Genomic DNA, 24,387 nt, shown 5'->3' with positions numbered 1-24,387 from the left:
CAAAATATTATTTTTTCTTTTGAAAATTTCACTTTAAAAAGTTTCATTTTATCTTACTAAGTTTTTATTTTATGTCTTTATATGAGGGATGACATGAATCTCTGTAGGGTTGGATTACCGATCCAACAAGAGGGATTGCATCATTTCTCTCCATGTCCCGCCCACGCCCCAATTCTATTTTTAAATTATTAATATATATTTTATTAGATGTTCTAGTAAACTATGAATAAATATTTGATCTATAATTTTCCTTGCGAAAATCCTCGTACCCGAAGGAGGATTTCTCAACCTGAATCTCGATTCTCAGAATCGTAAAATAAAGTGGAGATGAAAAATAAAAATTTGTAGGAGGACAAGGATGAAGAGGGCATCCAACTCTCGCCCCGGCCAATTGTCATCCTTACTCTACATACATTTTTTTTTCTCTCTAGTCTATCTCTTTAATTCTATAACTTTTTGAAAAAACAGAAAACCAAAATGGTTACAAAACATGTTTGGTTTTCTGTCCTTAAAAAATAAAAAACAAAAAACAGTTATGAAACATATAGGGTTTTTGTGTTGAATAACCTTGACAACATTTATTTTTATCCACTTTTTTCAAAACTTATGTTTTCTAGACATCACCTAGATACAAATGAACATATTTCTATTCTGTAATTTGTTTTTGGTTTGGGTTACAAAATCTTCCGTCTTCTTCTATTTTTTTCCGATTGGGTTTTACGAAACACCCCTTTCATTTCTTTAAAGCAACTCTTTCAGATCTTCTAGAAGCAATTTCCAAATATCGCTTATGTGCTCTCTCGCTCTCTCTCTAGCTCTGGGCATTTTTTCAACGTAATGATAGGGGGAAGGTGAAATACTAAGATTTTTTTTCTTTTTTTTTTTAGTTAAATTTTAAATTTGATACTTTCACATAATTTATTATGAATGAAACAAGGGAAGCGAGATTGGAGTTGGAGATTATACACTTAAAGATATTTTTTTTCCACAAAGTGAATTAAATTTTAAATTTAAAATCTAATCATAATTAAAACTACAGAGATTAAAGGGGAGATTTATTTCCTTTTTAAATGTTTAATTCAAATAATTAAGGAAAAGAAAAAAAATTAAATAAATTTAGATTAAATTTCAAATTTGAATACGAATAGAGATTCGATAGAGATTGAGGAGAGATTATGTTTCCCTTCATTCTAATTTTCAAATTTTTAATTAAAAAATCTTTAATCTCTAAAGTATTTATTAATCAATTTGAATTTGACCAAACGGTTTCGAAATCTATTTATTTACTTTCTATGGATTTAATCCTTGTTATGATTTCATTAAAATTAACCAAATTTTATTATTATTACTATTATTATTATTTATATAAACGATATTTTATTTCAAAATATTTGAAATTATTCACTTCAAAAATTGACAAACATTCCTTCAAAATTAATTCAATAATTTAGGAAATTTATTCATTTTATAAATAGATTTTTAATAAATTAAATTATTTCACAAAATAAATAAATTAATTCGTTCTTGAAATTCTCTCTCTCCCACTCATTCTCTCCCTCTCCATCTCTCTCACCCTTCTCTCTCTCTTTCTCTTCTCTCTTAAAATTTAGGAAGAATGAAAAAAAAATACTCATAGTTACAGAAGAGAAAGAGAAAAAAAATAATTTAGAGAGAAATCTAAAAACTGAACGGAGGAACAATGAAGAGCAAACATTAGAAAACATAGTTTCGAAAAATGTAAGTAAAAATCAATCCTTGAGAAGGGCTATTCAGAACAAAAAGGGAAAAAAAAAAACCAAACATATAAGAGTTTTGTTTTTTTAAAACAGAAAACTAAAAATTAAACACAAAACAAAAAACAAAAATCATTATCAAGACCTTAAATGAGAAGGTTTATTCCTAAAAATTTGAAGTCGGTAGGTCTTCGAACTTCAAAAACGTCGAATAAGTTCCAACCTATACAACATTTTTTAAAATTAATGTCCATTACTCTAAATTGTGTCTAACAAGTCTCTAGATTTTAAAAAAACATCAGATTGGTGGTGGATGACCATCAGACACAATGGAGGAGGAAAATCTAACTTACCCTTGGATATAAAAAAAGAATATGGATAATGGACCAGTGACAAACAACAGGTGAGGAGAAGCGCGTGCAGATCACGCGCGGGTGGAGACAGGTGGTAGGAATAAGGAAGAAGCGTGATGGTGGGTGAACTAGAGGAGTGAGCAGGTGGACCCTGTTTTCTTCTTTTTTTTTTTTTTTTTATTTTATTTGGTTGGTTGGATGAGTAACTTTTTGGCGACTCAACAATGGCCACAGCCACGCTTACTTTTCAGTCTCGAGAGCTGTGTTCCCTTTTTCTTTCCATTCTCTGTTTTCTCTCTCAGCGACTCCTGCGTGCTTCCCCATCACCATTCACCACAAAATCTTCAACTTCAACAACAACAAAAAGAACAAGAAATGTTCCAAAGCTTGTATTTGGCATTGCCTTTTTCAACAAATCCATGTGATTTTCCACTTACAACATTGCTTTCTCCCCACTTCTCGCCATGAACACAGGTTAATTATTCCTCCCATTTCCATTTCTACGTTGCTTCCAAAATGGAATCTCTTCTCACTTGTTCCACTTACCACTCCTAATGCTGTTTATTTATATCTATTTTTATAATAATGCGAAGAAAAGGGGAAGAATAACGCTGATTTCTTATCTGGGTTTTACAGATTCATTGTATCTCTTCCTTCATTCTCGCATTTAAGTTTGAATCTATCTTTGTTTATTCTTGTCTTTCCCTTTTCTAAATTTGGTATTTCTAGATCTTTTTATATTGTTTTTTTGGTTAAATTACAATTTTGGTGCTCTCGTTGGTTTTAGTTCGGTTGACGTGGTTTTAAAGGTTTCAATTCATTCTCCATGGTCAGGTTTCATTTCAATTTCATGTCTATGGTTTAGGCTTGGCTTCGTATTTGTTTTAAATATTTTAATTTGGTCTCTATGGTCCTAAAAGATTTAATCTAGGCTCCATGGTTTAATAAAACTTTACAAATCATCCCCACCATTATCGTTATCGGTAATTCGCACCTCCTTCTTTTTTGCATGACAGTGATCGCATGTTTTTAATTTTGGTATAGAAATCGAAGAAAATAAATGAACTTAACAGGTAGATTAAACACAATCTAGGGATGACTTGTGAAGTTTAACCAAATTATTGGGGCCAAATTGAGACTAACTTCAACTCATAAAGACTAAATTGAAACTTCTAAAACTATAGGACCATGGGGAAACTATGGACCAAAATTTTAATTCCCTGTTATTTTTTGTACCTACAGTGGAATCCAGCTGTCTGCTAATTTTTCCATCGTCCGGCAATAATTGTTAGTTGTATTAGGTTATGGAAAAGGCAAAGAAAACATGGAACGTCATGAAAATTCGCAAAAGTAGAGACCCAAAACGGTGGATTCCAATGCAAGAACTCTCCAATAAGTCTCTGCAGTTGGAATTAGGATAAAGGCTCATCCCAAAACCAGTAAAGATTGTGCAAAGTACTTCTTATAGAAAAGCATGGGTGGGAGCATATGATTTTTATCTTCAATCACATTCTTTTTGATTTAGTACGACAAATATTGGGGTAAGAATTTGAACCTCCGAACTTAAGGGAAAGAGTAGATGCCTTAACCGCTGAGTTATGCTCACGTTGACTTCAATCATATTCCTACATAATGGTAAATAAAGGCAAACCTTTGAATTATGTGATTAGTGTTGATCCTCTCCCATGTCAATAACTAGGAAAAAATACCTAAGCTTTTTAGTAGCCTTCACTTACCATGACTTCCTAGATCAAAGAGGGCAATGGACTGGGAGGACTTAGGCAACTATTATTGGATGAAGACACCACATTCTCCCCTTGAAAACCTTGCAAGAGTATCAACAACAACAACTATCATTAACATTTCCTAAAAGTGATGTTGAAATTGGGAGAAACCAAAGATAAATGGAAGCAATAAAACATGATTTAGCATGGGTAAGGCTAATGATATACATACAACTGAGGGCTTGAAATTTTCAGAAAGGTCCAAGATTAGCAGGTTCCCATGTGACCTTACTTGAACAAGATTTGTTCTATAGGTTGTACAACTATATCCTTGAGTTCTAGAAGGAGGTTTTCATCTTGCAAATTGGAAAAATGCTTCCATCCCTCTCAAGTGTGATGTCTTAGGAATTTGGAACTTAAGAGAGGAATATTTCTTTGCTTTCCAAGTAGTTTTGAAAGTTTTCTTTGAGTGAAGGTTGTTAAGTTATGATTAACCTAGAGGGATCGATAGGTTATGTTGTCCCTTTGTCGTTTAGGCTATTCTTGTTGACTGTGGTGTCTGTTTGTGAATTCCTTTGTTTCTTATGAAAAGAAGAAAACAATGACTCTTTTTATGTAACAAGACTGAATTAAATAAAGAAGATTGTAAAAAGTAGAGTATGAAAGATGACACTATAATGTTTATGTTGTAAATGTCAAACTCGAAAAGAACCACTAGAATGTAACTGAAAAGTTCTTTAAAAAGAGATCGAGTTTGACTCTGTAGCACTTAGCTTTATGGTACCTACAATTCTGTTCTTCAACTCTGAAAACACGTGGCACTTCCCTTTGTCAAACGGAGAAACTGGTTAACTATGTCTCTGATACCTTTTTTTGAAGAATAATGAAAATCATCTCGTGGAACATCAGAGGCATCAGTAATTCGAACAAGCGTTTTAAGGTGAAGAATTTTGTTAAGCCTCTTTGCCCTGATGTCATCTTTCTTCAAGAAACAAAAATGCAAGCTATGGATAACGTGATAATCAAGTCCCTCTAGAGTTCCAACGATGTTGGTTGGGCTTCTTTGAATTCTTGTGGAAAAGTTGGGGGGTTACTCACCATGTGGGACGAGAGCAAAATTCAAGTAAAGGAAGTACTGGAAGGGAGTTTCTCAATTTCCATTTGTATATCTTTTTCCAGCTTAACCGATGTATGGTTAACTAATGTTTATGGACCTACAGACTACTTGGAAAAAAAGTCCTTTTGGACTGTGCTGCTGGATTTAGCATGCTATGTAGGGAACTGCTGGTGCATTGGAGGGGATTTTAATGCTATCAGATGGACAACGGAAAGATCTTCATGTGTTCGAATATCTAAAGCAATGAAGAACTTCAACTCTACCATCGAAGCTCTGGAAGTTCTGGAGATTCCTTTTATCTAATGGTAAGTTTACATGGTCCAAAGCTGGAAATGACTCAATCCATTCTTTGTTGGACAGGTTTTTCATCTCTAAAGGATGGGAGGACCTCTTCACCAATTCTAGATCCTCACGTGGTGATAGGATCACATCAGACCATTTCCCAATTGTTTTGGAAGCGGGGATTTTGCTTGGGCCCTAGCCCGTTTCACTTCTTTAACTCATGGTTGAAGGATAAAGAATGTACGAATTTAATTACATCGAAGCTTTCAGCAGATACGACTTATGGATGGGCTGGTTTTGTTCTTCACTCCAAACTCAGAAATTTAAAATCACCTCTCATACAGTGGAATGCCAAGAAAGACAAAGAGAAGCAGGAAAAATCGGCTAAGTTTCTTCAAGATATCACCAACCTCGACATAAAAGAGGAGTGTTTTGGCTTTGTAGAAACTAAGGTTTCAGAGAACCCGATTATTCTTATTCTCATTACTGAAGTCTATATATATAGACAAATATACAAGGTTGACCTAATCCTATAAGGAGAAGGTAAAGGACAAAGGACAAATTAATATTAAATACAAGAATATAAAATATACTAATATGTTTCTAACACTCCCTCTCAAGTTGGTGCATATATATTAATCATGCCCAACTTGTTAGACAAATAATCTATTCGTGCTCCATTCAACTTGTGTTCTGTGTTTTTTGATATTATTGGGATCACCTCAGAAGTTACGATTGATTTCTTCTCGGCCATAACAAACAAACGAACTTATTTGAACAAAACGACATAACCAGGCCAAACCACCCAAACCAAACAAAACAGATGAGTCAAATTGCTGGAACCAAACCGGATTAGGTGTTTTTTGAACCCAGAAACCCTAAGTGCTACCCCACGACAACCAGAGGAGCGAAGGCGACGGGTGGCGACTGGCGGTGACGAAAGCACACGGCGATGGCGACGGCGATTGGCGGCGAGATGAAACCCACGAACAACAATTGGAAAACAGCAGCGCTGGCAAATCAGCAAATGGCGGCGGCGGTAGTAGTGAGTTGAGTTGGATAGAAATGAACAAAACCCTGAGGGATAAGACCCCAATGTGCACAAAACCCTAATGGGCACAAAACCCTAATGTTTATCCTAATGGGCAAGAAACCTAGAGCTCTGATACCATGTAGAAACTAAGGTTCCAGGGAGAAAGTAAAGGACAAAGGACCAAGGACAAATTAATATTAATACAAGAATATAAAATATACTAATATTTATACTCTAACAGGCCTGACAGAAGAGGAAAAGGACTTAAAGGCTTTCTCTCCAGAAGGATCTATTAAATTTCTTTATTGTGGAAGAGCGCATTTTAATACAAAGGTGCAAAGTTCACTGGTTGAAGGAAGGCAATGAGAATACTAAGTTCTTTCACCGTTATCTAGCTGCACGGAAAAGAAAGGCCATGATTATGGAACTTTCAGACAGTAATGGTATCCCTCTCTTGAATCCAGATTGAGGCTGAAATCCTTGGTTTTTTCGAAAAACTCTATACTCGAATTCCTACTCAACGGTTTTCTATTAGAGGCATCAATTGGCGCCCCATCTCAAGGGAAAACAGATCTTGGTTGGTGAGACATTTTGAAGAAGAAGAAATATGGTCGGCATTGAAAGCTCTTGGTAAGAATAAAGCTCCCGGTCCGGATGGATACACTTCTGAATTTTTCTTACGATTCTGGGCTCACCTAAAGCACGATTTCATCAGATTTTTTCATGAATTTTATCGTAATGGTCAGATCAATTCCTGCTTGAAAGAAAACTTCATTTGTCTTATCCCTAAGAAAGTAAGTGCTGCAAGAATTAAGGACTTCAGGCCAATCAGCCTCTCTACTTCCACTTATAAGATCCTTGCAAAAGTCTTAGCCAAAAGGCTTAAGAAGGTGATTTCGTCTTCAGTTTCCTTTAATCAAAGCGCCTTCATCGAAGGAAGGAACATTCTAGACCCTATTTTGATTGCAAACGAAGTGGTTCATGACTATCAAGTAAGAAAGAAGAGTGGTTGGCTGCTGAAACTCGATTTCGAAAAGGCTTTTGATAAAATAGATTGGAGTTTCCTTGAGGATGTTCTTTGTCAGAAACAATTCGGGAAGAGGTGGATCAGTTGGATCAATGGTTGTGTAAGGGATACTAAATTCTCCATATTCATCAATGGGAGGCCTAAAGGGAGGATTGATGCTTCACGAGGTTTAAGACAAGGAGATCCTCTTTCTCCTTTTCTTTTCCTTCTTGTTAGTGACGTTTTCAGTAGTCTGATTGACAGCATCTATTCTAATGGCTCTTTTGAAGGTTTCTTGGTTGGAAGACAGGATTTTCATATCTCTCACCTACAATTTGCTGATGATACATTGGTTTTTTGCAAGGACGACGACACTATGCTTCTCAACTTAATAAGAACAGTTAGAGCATTCAAATGGCTTTCGGGTCTAGCAGTTAATTGGGACAAATCAGCTTTGTGTGGAGTGAATATTCCAGATTCTCGGATCCATCAGGTGGCTTCCTCTCTAAATTGCAAGGCTACTGCTTTTCCCCTACTGTATTTGGGTCTACCACTAGGTGGAAACCCTAGGAGTGTTGATTTTTGGCATCCGGTTGTAGAAAAGGTTGCTAAAAGTTAGATCGGTGGAAACGTTATAATTTTTCTCTAGGAGGACGATTGACTTTGTGTAACTCTGTTTTGGCTAATCTTCCAACGTACTTTATGTCTTTATTCCAACTGCCCCCAGTAATTAGTAAGTAAATTGAGAAAGCCATGAGGGATTACCTTTGGGAAGGAAATTCCAAAGGTCCTTTGAAGCATCTAGTTAACTGGAAGATTACCTCCAAGAACCTTGAAGATGGTGGTTTGGGTATTGGTGGTCTTACAAGACGTAATAATGCACTTCTCGCTAAATGGGGCTGGCGGTTCGGCAGTGAACCTCACTCTCTTTGGAGGAAGGTTGTGGAGAGCATCTACGATTCAGATTCTCTTGGCTGGTTCACATACCCTATCTCGTCCATTTGCAAGCGCAGCCCATGGAGCAACATTTCGAAACAATGGCGCTTGGTCGATTCTTTTGTTTGCTTTAAACTTGGTTGTGCCAGCCAAATTCTGTTTTGGCATTCTCTTTGGATTGCTAATAATCCCCTAAAGGTTAGATTCCATAATCTTTTCAAACTTTCTCCTCTCCCCCTCGGCAAAGTGTCAAAATTTTGGGATCATAATACTCATTCTTGGCAAGTTGGGTTAAGGAGATCGTTAAAAGACATTGAGTTAGCTGAATTTGTTGATCTTCTGGCCATTTTAAGTACGGTTTCAGTTAGTGTTGAGGCTGACCAACGTCTTTGGTTGTTGGAGTCTTCAGGGGCGTTTTCTGTTTCCTCTCTAAGCAAATTGCATATTGATTCTCCAATGCCCAAGGACCCTTTTGCTGCATTATGGAAATCAAAGTGTCCAAGAAAGGTTAATGTTTTTTCTTGGATTCTTCTTCAAGGTAAGCTTAATACTGCAGATGTTATTGAGAAAAAGCTTCCTTCTTCATCCTTGCTGCCATCTATGTGCGTTCTTTGTAAGGAAAATGGGGAAGATTTGAACCATATTTTTTTCCATTGTCCCTATGCTGCTATTGGGTGGTCCTCTCTTTTTTTCTCAATTTTTTCGGATTGACTGGGCTTTGGACTACAAGGCAGAAGCAAACTTGCCTCAACTGTTATGTGGAACACTTCATCCTTCTCCCATGACGAGCTTTGTGGATTAATGCTGTGAAAAGTTTTCTTTCAGAATTATGGTTTGAAAGAAATCTGAGGATTTTTGAAGGAAAGCACAGATCGGTACTTGATTGTCTTAATTCTGCTAAGTTCAAGGCCTCTCATTGGTGTTCTCTTTTGGATTCCTTTTCGAATTTGTGAGGTAACAGCCCCCCACTACTGCTTTTACTCCTTTCGATTAAGTCCGTAGGCAATACAAAGCGAGAACAACGAGCCCGTAGGCACAAAACAGACCCACCAATCCGAGAGGGTGGGTAATCTCTCCCTACAAACAAAAGCTGCAAAAGCACAAAAGTCTAGAATGATCCCCTCATCCCAACATTCCTCTGGCCTTATAGGCGACGACCCTTTCCCTTACATGTTCCCACTGGTCCCCACTTCTCTCTCTTGGCCGTTAGGGCCCTCTCCCCCCACAATTACCCCTTTGCCCTTTCTATGGTAAGTATTTATAATTGGGGGCCTAACAGAATTATTCCCCTGTTCTTATTTTTAATAATTGGGGTGTTTTTATTAGCCCTTTGTAATTGTTTTAACTATTTTTAGTTTTCTGTATTTCTCTTCACTCTTTCGAGAGTTTATATCGCTGAACATTTTGTTCCTTTTCATATCTTCAATAAAAAGTTAGTATCTTGTTAAAAAAAAACAGCCTTCTTTATCTGCCGAGCTGAGATGTGCAGTCCCAACTTTGGACATTACAATGCCTCCACAAATCTTAGAGATAATATCGCCCAAAATCTTGAATATCATCGAGATTGGTGGTGGAATTGGCGCGCCAGACGACTAGAAAGACTAATCAACTTCCTCTGTAAATAGTACAAGCCCTGCACTCGAGATATTTAATTCTAAACCCTTCTTTTTGCTCAACTTGGCACCGAAACTCTTGTCTGACTTAAGCATCGGGATGTGTTGAGTGAGCACCACACTGATGGTCCAAACACCAGCTCTTCCTCTTTTCATCAGCTGGAATAGCACCTAGCTATCACCTTGGCTCGGCCACTGACTCGAGCCAGCATCAACACCTTCTATGCTTGATGTAGTCTTGTAAAGCGTATTTTTGATTAAGATGTTAGTTGGTAATAAGCCTAACGGCTAGTTTCTTGTTAGCTGTTAGTTAGTAATAAGCCTAACGGCTAGTTTCCAGCTCCCTTATTATAAAAGGAGCTTTCCTATGCATTAGAAAACAGACTTTTGACATTCTAATAAAAATTCCCTCTCGGTTTTCACCAAATTGGTATCAGAGCACCGAAAATCTTGGGCTTTCAATGGCAGGAAAGAAACCTAATCCAGCTGTTGGAGATTCTCACCTGGCCGACAAAGAGACGGAAGAAATGTCCGCCCTCTCTCCACGAACCTCAACTAACCGATTAATGGTGGTTGAAGGAGCTTTTGAAACACTCCAAAGGAATGTGGTTGAGATCCGTCAGATACTGTTTTCAATCGTTGATAAATTGGATAACATTCATCTGCATCAAGAACAACAAAGAAACAACAAAGGGAAGGAGGCGCGTGACAAGAGGATCAAGATTGATGATAACGCTAAGCAAACAACTTCAAGATTACGTCAAGAAACCATCCCACTTCAAGATCCCTCCCTCAAACACCTACCACTTCCTTATTCCCCTCTGCAACAGGTCTGTTGCCACAACCCTGACCATGATTTACCAACTGATTATCATGGTATACCTCCAGACATGTTTCCCTCCAACCGGAAAACCCAAGAAACCCGCCGATTTTATAATCCCGCCTATAGACAGCATGGTCCTCATCGAAACAGAGCTTTGATGGTCAATTCTTCAAGCGATGAAGATGACATTCCTCCTTGGAAGATTCATCCGTATGGCAATCGGTATGATCATCCCAATCGAAGAGAACCTTCAGACTATAAAATGAAGGTTGACCTACCCATCTTTGATGGGAAACTTGATATTGAAGGATTTCTTGAATGGATCAAGAACGTCGAAATTTTTTTTTGAGTATATGAACACCCCTGACCATAAGAAAGTCAAATTGGTTGCACTCAAATTGAAAGGGGGAGCCTCAGCCTGGTGGGAGCAACTAGAGACAAATTGCCAACGTTTTGGCAAACTCCCCGTCCGGACGTGGGAAAAAATGAAAAAATTGATGCGAACTCGGTTTCTTCCCATCAATTATGAGCAGATCCTCTATAATCAATACCACAACTGCCGCAAGGAACCAGATCCATTGCGGAATATACAGAGGAATTTCATAGATTAGGAGCAAGAACCAATCTAGGTGAAAATGACCAATATCAAGTGGCAAGATTCATTGGCGGCCTCCGAGCAGACATCAAGGAGCGGCTCCAAATCCAGCCTATTGGATACCTCGATGAAGCCATTGCCACAGTTGTCACTATAGAAGAACAAGTCACTAATCGCTACAAGAATCAGTACCAGCGGCGCACTTTCTCTGATTCGTCCAAAAAGGTAATCCCTACACCTGATAAATTGACTAACCAAACCACTGCTTCTACTTCTAGGGCCAAGCCAACAGAGGATAACAAAGTCAACGAAACCTCCATGACCAAAAAAGCTGGGAATGCTTACAGCTGTCCCACTAGGGAAATGCTTCAGATGTGGGCAAATAGGACATCTATCTAATGACTGCCCACAACGAAGAGGTATCCACTTGTTGGACGAAGCCGAGGACAATAGTCCCGAGTTAAATCAAGAAGAGTGTGATGAAAGATTGTTCCTACAACCTGATGACGGAGAACCCTTGTCTTGCGTTCTTGAAAGAATTTTACTCACACCCAAAACAGACTCCTTTCCTCAACGTCATTGCCTTTTTAGAACCCGTTGCACAATCAATGGTAAGGTATGTAATGTTATCATTGATAGTGGTAGCACAGAAAATGTCGTTTCTAGCAAACTGGTGACAGCTCTCAATTTAAAAACCTCTCCTCATCCGACACCATATAAGATCAGCTGGATCAAAAAAGGAGGAGAGGCACCGGTTACGAGTATATGTACCGTACCCCTTTCTATAGGAAACAACTACAAAGACCAAATAATTTGTGATGTTATTGACATGGACGTCTGTCATGTCCTATTAGGCCGACCTTGGCAATTTGATACTCAAGCAACACATAAAGGCAGGGATAATGCATACGAATTTTCCTGGATGGGAAAAACAGTTGTTCTATTACCCTTAACGGGTTCTCATACTTCAAAACCCAAGGACAAAGGCCAACTCTTCTATTTTTCTAAAGGAAAACATCTTTTGTCCAACAAGGATGGACCAGTCCTTGGCTTGGTAATTAAACACTTTGAGAACGACAGTGAACATACCCCTGCTATAATGGAGACTAATGTTCAAAGTCTATTAGACCAATACCCGTCCCTCACCACTTCCCCCACATACCTGCCACCTATCCGAGAGATTCAACACTAAATCGACCTTTTACCCGGTGCCACCCTCCCCAATCTTCCCCACTACCGTATGAGCCCGAGTGAGTATAAGATCCTACATGATCAAATACAAGAACTACTCGACAAAGGGCATATCCAGCCCAGTTTAAGCCCTTGTGCCGTTCCCGCTTTACTTACACCTAAAAAGTACGGCACTTGGCGGGCGATTAACAAAATCACAGTCAAGTATCGGTTCCCTATCCCACGTATCAACGATCTATTTGATCAACTAGGCGGTGCATCTATCTATTCCAAGATAGACCTCAAAAGCGGCTACCATCAAATCCGGATTCGACCAGGTGATGAATGGAAAACGGCGTTCAAGACTAATGAAGGCTTGTTCGAATGGTTGGTCATGCCTTTCGGCCTATCTAACGCTCCAAGCACCTTCATGCGTTTTATGAATCAGGTTTTTCTTCCTTTTCTCAATAAGTTTGTTGTAGTTTATTTTGATGACATACTCATCTATAGTAAAACAAAAAACGACCATATAAATCATCTTAAACTAGTTTTCTCTACATTACACGAGCATGCTTTAGTGATTAACCTTAAGAAATGTCTTTTCTTCACCACTGAGTTATCATTCCTAGGGTTTATTATTGGCCAAAACACAGTAAAAATGGATCCCAAGAAAACTCAAGCTATCTCCACTTGGCCTATTCCTTCAACTGTCAAAGACATACAATGTTTTCTTGGAATAACATCTTTTTATCGGAAATTTATACGTAACTTCAGTACATTGGTTGCACCCTTAACAGATTGTTTAAAAAAGGGGAAATTCTGTTGGGGACCTAGTCAACTTGACAGTTTTCAGACCATCCAACAGAAATTAGTAGAACATCCTGTCCTTACCCTACCCGATTTCTCTCAACCCTTTGAAGTTAGCGTAGATGCCTCAGGAATCGGAATAGGAGCTGTTTTATCCCAAAATAACCACCCCATTGAATATTTTAGCGAAAAATTAAGTCCTTCCCGCCAAAATTGGAGCACGTATGAGCAAGAATTATATGCCTTAGTTCGTGCCCTTAAGCAATGGGAGCACTACCTCCTTAATAAGGAGTTTATTCTATTCACTGACCATTTTTCTTTGAAGTTCTTAAATACACAGAAGCACATCAGCCGAATGCATGCTCGATGGCTCTCTTTTCTTCAAAGATTTGATTTTGTGATCAAACATAAATCAAGCGTTATCAATAAAGCCGCTGATGCTTTGAGTAGGAAAGGGACACTTTTAACTATCCTACAAGGGGAAATTATAGCTTTTGAAAGCTTACCACGCACCTATGAATCTGATGATGACTTCAAAGATATTTGGACCCACTGTACAAATAATGGTAACACAAAAGACTTTCATTTACTAGATGGGTACCTCTTTAAGGGGGACCACTTGTGTATCCGTCGAACTTCCCTACGAGAAGCTCTTATTAAAGAATTACATGCTGGTGGTTTAGCTGGTCATTTTGGCCGGGACAAGACATACAATTTAGTATCCTCTCGGTACTATTGGCCCCAACTACGTCGAGATGTTCTTAGTTATGTATCTCGATGCTTCATATGCCAAACGAATAAAGGCCAAGCTCAAAATACCGGTCTTTACTCACCACTTCCAATCCCGGTATCCATCTGGGAAGATCTTTCGATGGACTTCATCCTTGGCCTTCCAAAAACTCAACGTGGATTTGACTCCGTGCTTGTAGTAGTGGACAAATTCAGTAAGATGGCCCATTTCTTAGCATGTAAAAAGACCTCCGCGCGATTTACGTTGCTAACCTATTTTTTAGAGAAATTGTTCGGCTACATGGCATTCCTAAGACAATTGTGTCTGATAGGGATGTCAAGTTTCTTAGTTATTTTTGGCGCACACTATGGCGTAAGTTTGGCACTTCCCTCAAGTACAGCACTACTAGCCACCCCCAAACTGATGGCCAAACAGAGGTAACAAATCGCACTTTGGGTAATCTCATTCGGTGTCTATCTAGCAACCGACCAAAACAATGGGACCTTGCTCTTGCGCAAGCTGAGTTCGCCTTCAATCACATGAAAAATCGAACCACAGGGAAGTCTCCATTTGAGGTAGTTTACACTAAATTACCCCGTCTAACCGTCGATCTTACTAACATACCTTCCTATGTTGATATTAATGTAGAAGCTGAGCAAATGGCAGAACGTATTGTACAACTACATCAGGACGTTCGGGAGTGTTGGATTTATTAATATTTGTGTAAATATTAGGTGTCAATATTAGTTGTCAATATTTAGTCTTTATTGTTGATATTCAGTCTTTATGGTGTTTATTACTTTCTTTGTTTGTAGTAGGTCATTCTCCTATATAAGAAGACCTAAGTTACATGTTTGAATCAAGGAGTATATTTTTTACTCTCTCAAATTAACATGTTTGAAAGAAAAATGTATGGTTCATCAGTCTACTTGTCGGGATACTCCTCAACAAAATGGAATTGCTGAAAGAAAAAATAGGCATTTACTTGAAGTAGCACGTGCTATAATGTTTTCTATGCATGTTCCAAAATATTTATGGGGGGAAGCGATTCTCACAGCGACCTACCTAATAAATAGGATGCCTACTAAAGTTTTAAATTTCAAAACTCCCATTGAGTCATTTAAAAATATGTTTCCAACATCCCACATATATTCTGATCTACCTCTCAAAGTTTTTGGGTGTACTACTTACGTTCACACTCCTAGTCATTTCAGGTCGAAACTTGACCCTTGCGCTATTAAATGTGTTTTCTTAGGCTATGCTTCAGGTCAAAAAGGTTACAAATGTTTTGATCCTCAGACAAAATTTTTTTTTTGTGAGTATGGATGTGTCTTTCTTAGAAAATCAACCATATTTTACCCAAAATTCTCTTCAGGGGGAGAAAATGAATTTGGAAGATAATTTTTGGGATATTTCTGTTCCCCTTCCTAGTCCTACCTATTTGGATTTTACTAATCCTTCGATGCCAAGCATAGAAACTATCCAATCAGGGGGAGAAATACTACAAAACAATTTTGCGAATCCTAGTTCTGAGTTAAAGTTTTATACTAGAAGGAAATTCAATCAGAGGAACCAAGATCAAATAGTTACTCCTTCACAAAGCCAATCTGAGACTCCGAGAAATGAAACTGAACTGTCTGATAATCCTCCCTCTTCAACATTGTCTGGTAATCCCTCTTCTTCAAATTTTCAAAATAATTCATCTGTTGTCTCTGACCTTGATGTTCCCATAGCCATTAGAAAAGGCGTTCGAAGTTGTACCAAATATCCTATTTCGAACTACATTTCATATGAAAAACTATCGAATAGTCATAAGGCCTTCACATCTAGGATAACTAATTTGTTTGTTCCAAGGAATATACATGAAGCTTTAGAAGATCCAAATTGGAAACTAGCTGTCATGGAGGAGATGAATGCTCTAAAGCACAACAGTACTTGGGAGATTGTAGAATTGCCAAAGGATAAGAAACCAGTGGGATGTAAATGGGTGTTTACCGTAAAATGTAATGCAGATGGTAGCATCGAGAGATATAAGGCTAGATTGGTAGCTAAAGGCTTCACACAAACCTACGGGATAGATTATCAGGAAACGTTTGCTCCTGTTGCAAAAATTAACTCTATTAGAGTTCTTTTGTCTCTTGCAGTTAATTCAAATTGGCCTCTCCACCAGCTTGATGTGAAAAATGCTTTTCTCAATGGCAACCTTGAGGAAGAAGTTTTTATGGATTTGCCACCAGGTTTTGAAAAAGAACTCGGTTGGAATAAAATCTGCAGATTAAAGAAATCTCTCTATGGCCTCAAACAGTCTCCTAGAGCTTGGTTCGAACGATTTGGAAAAGTCATATCGAGTTATGGATTTCTCCAGAGTCAAGCTGACCATACTATATTTTATAAGCACTCTAAGAATAATAAAATCTCAATTCTGATTGTCTATGTAGATGATATTATTCTCACTGGTGATGATGAAGCAGGACTAGCTGGTCTCAAGAAAAATCTGGCAAGTGAGTTTCAAATCAAGGACTTGGGAACATTAAAATATTTTCTAGGAATGGAATTCGCAAGATCGAAGAAAGTTATATTCGTTAATCAAAGAAAATATGTTCTTGACTTACTTGGAGAAACAGGATTGCTTGGTTGCAGGATCGCAGAAACTCCTATTGAACCTAACTTGAAATTACAACCAGCAAACGCAGAAGAAATAAAGGATAGAGAGCAATACCAGAGACTCGTGGGAAAATTAATTTATCTGTCACATACACGACCAGATATTGCATTTGCTGTAAGTATGGTAAGTCAATTCATGCATGCACCTGGACCAACTCATTTTGAAGCTGTCTACAGAATCTTGAGATATTTGAAGGGAACCCTTGGAAAAGGTATTTTATTCGAAAAGAATAACCACTTCCAAGTAGAAGTTTATACTGATGCAGATTGGGCTGGAAGTACTACCGACAGAAGGTCTACTTCTGGTTACTGTTCCTTTGTTGGAGGAAACCTAGTTACATGGAGGAGCAAAAAACAAAATGTAGTGGCCAGGAGTAGTACTGAAGCAGAGTTTAGAGCATTGGCTCATGGAATTTGTGAAGGTATATGGATCAAAAGGATACTTGAAGAATTGAAGATTCCTCAGCCGACACCTATACAAATTTATTGTGACCATAAGTCTGCCATATCTATAGCTCATAACCCAGTGCTAAATGATCAAACCAAACATATCGAGGTTGACAAACATTTTATTAAAGAGAAGATTGATGCAGGTACAATATGTATCCCTTATCTTCCGACAACAGAGCAAATTGCCGATGTTTTAACCAAGGGACTTCCAAAGAAACAATTCGACAATTTAATCAGCAAGCTGGCTATGGACGACATCTTCAAACCAGCTTGAGGGGGAGTGTTGGATTTATTAATATTTGTGTAAATATTAGGTGTCAATATTAGTTGTCAATATTTAGTCTTTATTGTTGATATTCAGTCTTTATGGTGTTTATTACTTTTCTTGTTTGTAGTAGGTCATTCTCCTATATAAGAAGACCTAAGTTACATGTTTGAATCAAGGAGTATATTTTTTACTCTCTCAAATTAACAGGGAGCATATGGAGGCTACTACTTCCAAGTACAAACAATAGGCTGATCACAAACGAAGACAACATGATTTCAAACCGGGTGACCTCGTTATGATTTATTTACGAAAAGGTCGTTTTCCACCCGGGAAATTTCATAAGCTCAATGAAAAGAGAATCGGTCCTTTCTCAATTATCCAACAGTGTGGGCCTAATGCTTTCAAGATTGAGCTTCCCCCGGAATACAACTTCAGCCCTATATTTAATGTAGCAGATTTGACACATTATGCAGCTCCGGACGGTTTTGCTTTGGCAACATAACTCGGGGACGAGTTTTATTCTTCAGGGGGTGAATTCTGATGTAGTCTTGTAAAGCATATTTTTGATTAAGATGTTAGTTGGTAATAAGCCTAACGGCTAGTTTCTTGTTAGCTGTTAGTTAGTAATAAGCCTAACTGCTAGTTTCCAGCTCCCTTATTATAAAAGGAGCTTTCCTATGCATTAGAAAACAGACTTTTGACATTCTAATAAAAATTCCCTCTCGGTTTTCACCAATGCTTAATGTTAATTATTTACGACATTAATAGAGTCAGTGTCCTGGACAACATAGAGATAAGCTTGATTGACAGTTAGACAAGTTTGGGATATTTTGTTCTTTAGCCTCTCTCCTCCCAGGTGGACTTATAATAAGAATATCTCAAAAGCTATATAGAATGAGAAGGTAATTTATCTGAAGTTTGGCAATTGAGGGTATTAGTACTGCAAATGTGAAACAGGCCAAGGATTCCCATTTCCCATCTTTATTCTTCACCTCACTGGTACATTTGTACCAAAAAAGTTAGAAGGTGATTTGATCTTGATTAATTCTCCAATGCTCGTCCTCTAAGCAGAAAAGAAGAGAAGGTATAGAAGAAACAACATTTCATCGATAAATACAAATGAAAATTTCGCAGGATATAAGCCCTTGAAGGAGCAAGAAAAAATAGAAAAAATCAAAACAAGAAAAGTACAAGCTCAAGGAGAAATACAATTAGAGTGAATAAGAATGAAAATTAAGAAAACCAAAAACCACTAACCAAAGGTCCAAAAACTGCATGAGAACTTCGGGACACCAAAAAAACTTAGGCCAACCAAAAGAAGTGCCAACCCCTACTTGGACGAAGAAGGATTCAAAGATACAAAATCCTCAAGCTTCGCTATGTAGTCCTTCAACAACAGACCCAGCTTCTTGGTAATAGAGTGTTTACTTTGAAATCTTTCTTCTCAAAGCGATTCCAACTCTTTTTCGAGAGAGGCGATATAATCATCCAAACAACTAGATGGCATACTAGAAATTTGCTTGGAAGCTAGTAAAAAATCTTCCTTGGAGCAACCTAGAAAAGGATCTATTCATTTCCAAATATACTTTTTGTTACTATATTTCCTTTATTATTATAAAGTCAACTGGATACTATGGATTATTGGAGGAACCTTTTTGTGGCTTTTTTCACCATCCTCTATACTTGTTTGCTTTTCGAATGAAAGGTTTCTAGTCTCCTATCAATTATAATTATTATTTTTTCAAAAAAGTTCATAATATGCATTTGAAGTTTTCCACTTTTGCTTTTTCTGGTTTGCCTATCATATGACTTCTCTTGTTGCTGATCTCTTCCTTGATCTACTTGGAAGCAATCATTAAGCTTGAAAGTGCATTTTTTTTTCAGGTTTAGAGCAAGGTAATTTGGACACATCTCCTGGGCAAAGTTTAGATGGAAGTTTTAGAAAGTTCATTTCTGGTTTGTACCGATAACCATTGCTTTGTTTTATTTTTTCCTTTTTTCCCTTTTTATTTTTTATTTTTATTGAACCCTCATGATATGCCTACATGTAATTCCTAGGTTGTTTAAGAGAATCTTTTTTTAATTATTTTTTTTGGAGAAGGAACAATTTTATTACCGATATGAAATTAGATACAAAAAGGGGAGAATCCATGGGCCACGAGGGGATTCAAAAAATGCTCTCCAATTGGATAACAATGAAGCAATACTATAATGATGAAAAAGAGAGGAACATTTACACCATGAGATAACCCATAAGAACTATAGATTCAAAGGTGTGGCGAGGAGGGTGTTCCTTATCGTGAAATATCCTATTGTTTTGTTCCATCCAAATGGACCAAAGCGGAACATGAACAAAATGCAACCAAAGCAATTTTTTCTCCTCAGTGAAGGGATGTCCTAACGACCTTACTTGAATAGGATCTGTTTTATAGGTGGTACAAACTTGAGATCTAAGAAACAAAAAATAAAGTCTATTTCTCATGGATCTTGGTCATAATAATGATGGCTGCAGTTCAGTGTTTTCAAGGCGTGTCCAGGCACTCGCCTATGGTGACGGTTGAGACATTTTTGCCTGGGCGCGCCTTGAATGGTGTTGAGGCGAGTGCCTTCAATCGGGCTCTCACTTTGTGTGTCTTGCCTTACCTTGCCTTGGCACGCCATCACCATAAGGCGAGGCAAGCGCCTCTTTGAATGAGGCGACCCACGTGTATATATATATATATCTTTTTAAATTTAAATTTTCTTGTTATATTGTTAAAATCACATGAAAAGCAACCCTAAAAAACTAAACAGTCGCCAAAGCGAGCATAGCACAGTGGTAATTGGCATATTATCTATAACCAAGAGGTTGTGAGTTCGATCCCCCACTCCACATGTTGTATTAAAAAAAAAAATCCCTGAATAGCCAAATACCCATAATCAAAAGACCCACACCCGAAAGCCTTTGTACTTCACTACTGCCACCGCCTTCCTCCTTCTCCGGCAAGTTTTGAGTGTCGGCAAGGTTTTACTTTCTTCACTGTTTATTAGTTTCTTTTCATTTATGTATACAAGTGGTTAGTGATGATGTTATTGACGAAGAAGAATTGGGATTTGAAATGGAAGATTGTGAGGAGAATGTCCAAGATGAAGATGTGGCTTTAGATTTAGAGGATGACAATGATATTTGATGTTTTACATTTACTTTTATTCTTATTTCTTAATGTTGTATGTTGGGAACTAATATAATTTGGTTATTTTATGTTTCTTTTGAACATTTTGATGTATTCACTATTTTAGTATGTATCCTTTTAAACTAGGTTTACTATATAAATTTATGTTCTATATATAACTTTTATTTATTTATTAAGGGGCGCTTCACGCCTCACCTTTTTGTCGCCTCTCACTTTAAGGTAGTCAAAGGACTTGTCGCCTTGAGGTGCATCTTACGCTTTGAAAATACCGGTATACTCGTTTCAAAATAATGCTAAACTCCTTAATTTTGGATGGTTTTGTAATTGAAAATCCCCTGCTTTTCTTTTCTATATTTCTCATGTGCAGAGCTCTATATGGTCTCTATAGATGATTTATGTTAGATATTTCATGTACACATGAATTTGTTAAATATTCTGAGAAATGGGTAAGCAACTACATGTTTTTTCAATAACCATTCTTATACTCACAAATCTCATATCAATATGGTACAGGTTTTCTTCAAAATGGCTTAGACTTGTCTCCAGCTCAAAGTCTGGATGGAAGTTTTCGAAAATCGCACTCTGGTTTGTACGCGTCGATTTTACATACTTTATATCTTCCATTTATGCAAATTCTAAGCTAGTATTCATTGTTATTTGACATCCAAATATAATATTCAACATATCAAAATCTTATTTTACCAATCCTTGCAACCGAGGAGTGGCTCAGAATAAATTTGAAAGTTGAAAGACTAATATAGGATTTAAACCTTATTTATGAATGGATAGCTTAATCTTTATGGAACTGCATTACTGATTCACGAAGATGCTAAGATATGATTCACAATGTCTTCTTGCTATTAGGATGTGAATGATCAACGCTAGTAACATAAACTTGTGAATAGTTGTATAGAGAAAAAAATCGAGTTAATATAGATATTGAGATCATTTCTTTTCATTTTTCATATATACTGCCACAATATTTTCTTGGCTAAATAATGTACTTTTTCAATGTAGTTTATATTATTTAAAATGTTTCAATTTAATCCCTTACCTTTTAACATTTTTTTAGCACCATTTTAACATTTTTTAATTACACTATTTTTGTTGGTGAATGTTACAATTTGCTAATGATAAGTTTATACGGTAATACTTAGTGAGCCCACATAAGTTTAAAGGAGTTAAGCCACCTAAGAGAGGAAAACTTCTAATTGTGCCTTCAAATTTTGACTTTCTTTCTTTTAGTTGGCCTAATTTTTCTTCTAAATTTACGCCAATGCACTAAATATCATGTCATGTAGGCTTATCATTACTCACTTTTAACATTTATTAATGGGAAAAGTAAACTTATAAAATATGAAAATCTAAGGGGCTAAGTTGAAACTTTTCAAATAAGAGAGTAAATTTAAAAAACACCCAAACATTACGGATTAAAACACATATATTTAGCCAATTTTCTTCTATGAGAAGCACTATTTCATATTACAATATTTACAACTCATTGACATAAAGGTTATCATTCATTGCAGCTCAATCTGGGCATAGTCCATCTGGCACTGCCACGTCAGGCAAGTTTGTTCCTGTTTCAAGAAGAGCATATAAAGTGCTGAAGGACTATAAAAGAAAACTGATTGATTTTGAAATCTTTAATCAGAGTATTGAGGATTGGGTTGTGGAGAACACTTCCTCCCATTCGGCAGATGATGAACCGAATTTTCCATCTCCGTTTGCTATCGAGGAACTTCGCCAGTTGGACTTGGCATTAGAAGGAGTTTTGTTTCAGCAACTGTTTCGTATGCCATGTTCACCTTTCTCTGATGATCTAATAGAAGACGAATTTCTTGCACTTGAAGACTTCTTTCATGCTATCATAAACGGTTTGTGGCGCACATTTTGGCACAAGAGCGGACCCTTGCCTTTCTTCATATCCTGCCCCCGTCACTTAGGATCCAAATTCTATACCGTTGAAAAGGCGATATCGAGGGGAAAGGTAGGAGAACTACAAGGTTTGTGTTTGATTTCTAGAGCTGGAGGTGAGCTGCAAGTTCGTTGGGATCAAGTGGTGCAGTTTACTTTATTCAAGCCTAATGCATTATCAGAAGACGAGCTGAAGTTATCGGCTCGCGCTGTTTGTGAAGCTCTCTTTTATGGTTTACATTTACTCATCTCTAGGAGTTTAAGCAAAATCAGTACTATCAACACCAATGATTCTGTTTCCATTTTTATTTTGGATTCAAAATATGGTGGCGTAGTAAAACTCGGCGGGGATCTTAGCAGACTTGACATTAACTCAACTAACCCCTACCATTCTGCAGTTGAATGGATGAGAAATTATGCTCAAGTAAGCGTTTCGCCAGTCGACCGTATATGGAACAAACTCGGAAATGCAAACTGGGGAGACTTGGGAACTCTTCAGATCTTATTGGCAACTTTCTACTCCATCATCCAGTGGCATGGTCTGCCAAGAAAGCCCATTACTTCTTTAGCATCAGACCATAGTTTGCGTTTACATAAGCGTTGGATGGAGTTTCGAGTTTCTGAGAGTGAAAATACAATAGTTCCTTATGATCATCCAGGAGAGATTGTTGAAGTTGAGCAGATGGATGATCATGTGTACAAGAACCAAGCATCCCGTTTGAAGCTTCGTCCGGGGGAAATATTGGTAGTTGATGATCAAAGACAAGGGCAAAAGAGCTTTCAGGTGCAGGGATCATTGGTAGATGTTAGTAACTGTTCTCTATACACTGCTGTTTCTGTAGATTATCCTGCAGAGTTGTTGACACTTTATGTCGGTGCTCACGTGTCAAAGCTCGAGCCGTCTTGGGAGGATATGAGTCTTTGGTATCAAGTACAGAGGCAAACAAAAGTACTCAACATCTTGAAGCTGCAAGGCATTTCAAGTAGATGTTTACCTGAAATAATTGCCTCTGGTCGAATTCTACATTCCGGTCCCTGTAAGAAGCAGACATCGGGAGGCCGGTGTGATCACCCCTGGTGTGGGACACCGGTGCTTTTGACATCACCGGTTGGCGAGCCACTTTCATGTATCGTGGCTCGGGATGGCCCGTTTTCCTCCGAAGAGGCGATTCGTTGCTGTAGAGACTGTCTAGCTGCTCTAAGAAGTGCATCTCTAGCTAGTGTCCAGCATGGTGATATCTGTCCTGAGAACATAATACGCGTTGTAGACGTGCAAGAATCAAGAAATGGTTTCTTATACATTCCCATATCTTGGGGACGCGCCGTTTTGGAGGATCGGGACAGCCCGGCCGTGAACTTACAATTCTCATCCTCACATGCTCTCCAACATGGGAAGCTCTGCCCATCTTCAGATGCTGAGAGCTTAATTTATCTCCTCTACTTCGTTTGCGGTGGATCGATCGAGCAACAAGACTCCATAGAATCTGCATTGCAGTGGAGGGAAACCAGCTGGGCGAAGCGGATAATTCAGCAGCGCCTGGGCGAGGTTTCGGCTCTGTTGAAGGCATTTGCTGATTATGTGGACAGCCTTTGTGGAACGCCCTACATGGTCGACTACGATGTATGGTTGAAGAGACTGAGTCGAGTGGAAACGGGCAAAACAGTTGAGGAAGTTGCTATAACATTGAAGTTGGAAGATGTGGCTGAGTCTTCAGGAACATCAGCAGCTGGTGGTTAAGTTTCATTCTAATGACTTCAGCTTGTTTATTATTCCATTGCTAAGGTTTGAGTTTTGGATTTTGAACAGTTTCTTGCTTTTCTTTTTCTTTCAAAAAATGAGATATGAAATCTATGATTTTTACCATTTTATCCTCATTTTGGGGCATATGATTTTGTGAAGTATGCTACCACATTGCAATTGAAGTAAATTGTTACCAATGTAAATGTATAATTTGTGCTCAAGTTTATGAAATCATGTTGATGCTTTTCCATT

At 37.7% G+C, this 24,387-nt stretch overlaps 1 protein-coding gene across 11 annotated transcripts; it reads left to right on the top strand.

Annotated features, from left to right (window-relative positions):
- The first annotated feature begins 2,302 nt into the window (after window positions 1-2,302).
- LOC111024675 (uncharacterized) lies at window positions 2,303-24,387 on the top strand. 11 transcript variants are annotated; one of them, XM_088119563.1, is made up of 5 exons: window positions 2,303-2,560; window positions 17,512-17,618; window positions 19,189-19,260; window positions 20,991-21,062; window positions 22,007-24,387. In XM_088119563.1, the coding sequence occupies exons 2-5, from the start codon at window positions 17,600-17,602 to the stop codon at window positions 24,130-24,132; spliced, it is 2,289 nt and encodes a 762-aa protein (XP_087975689.1). In that variant the 5' UTR covers window positions 2,303-2,560; window positions 17,512-17,599; the 3' UTR covers window positions 24,133-24,387. The 11 variants fall into 11 exon arrangements, with proteins under 11 accessions (XP_087975689.1, XP_087975733.1, XP_087975702.1 ...); XM_088119607.1 differs by lacking the exon at window positions 17,512-17,618 and having other exon boundaries at window positions 2,304-2,560; window positions 22,007-22,045; window positions 22,132-24,387; XM_088119576.1 differs by lacking the exon at window positions 17,512-17,618 and adding an exon at window positions 4,690-4,750 and having other exon boundaries at window positions 2,304-2,560; window positions 20,991-21,066.

The sequence above is a fragment of the Momordica charantia genome (assembly GCF_013281855.1).
Source record: "Momordica charantia cultivar OHB3-1 chromosome 1 unlocalized genomic scaffold, Mcharantia_2.0 BLBB01000001.1, whole genome shotgun sequence".
Classification (NCBI taxonomy): domain Eukaryota; kingdom Viridiplantae; phylum Streptophyta; class Magnoliopsida; order Cucurbitales; family Cucurbitaceae; genus Momordica; species Momordica charantia.
This window is presented reverse-complemented; position numbering and strand designations above follow the sequence as displayed.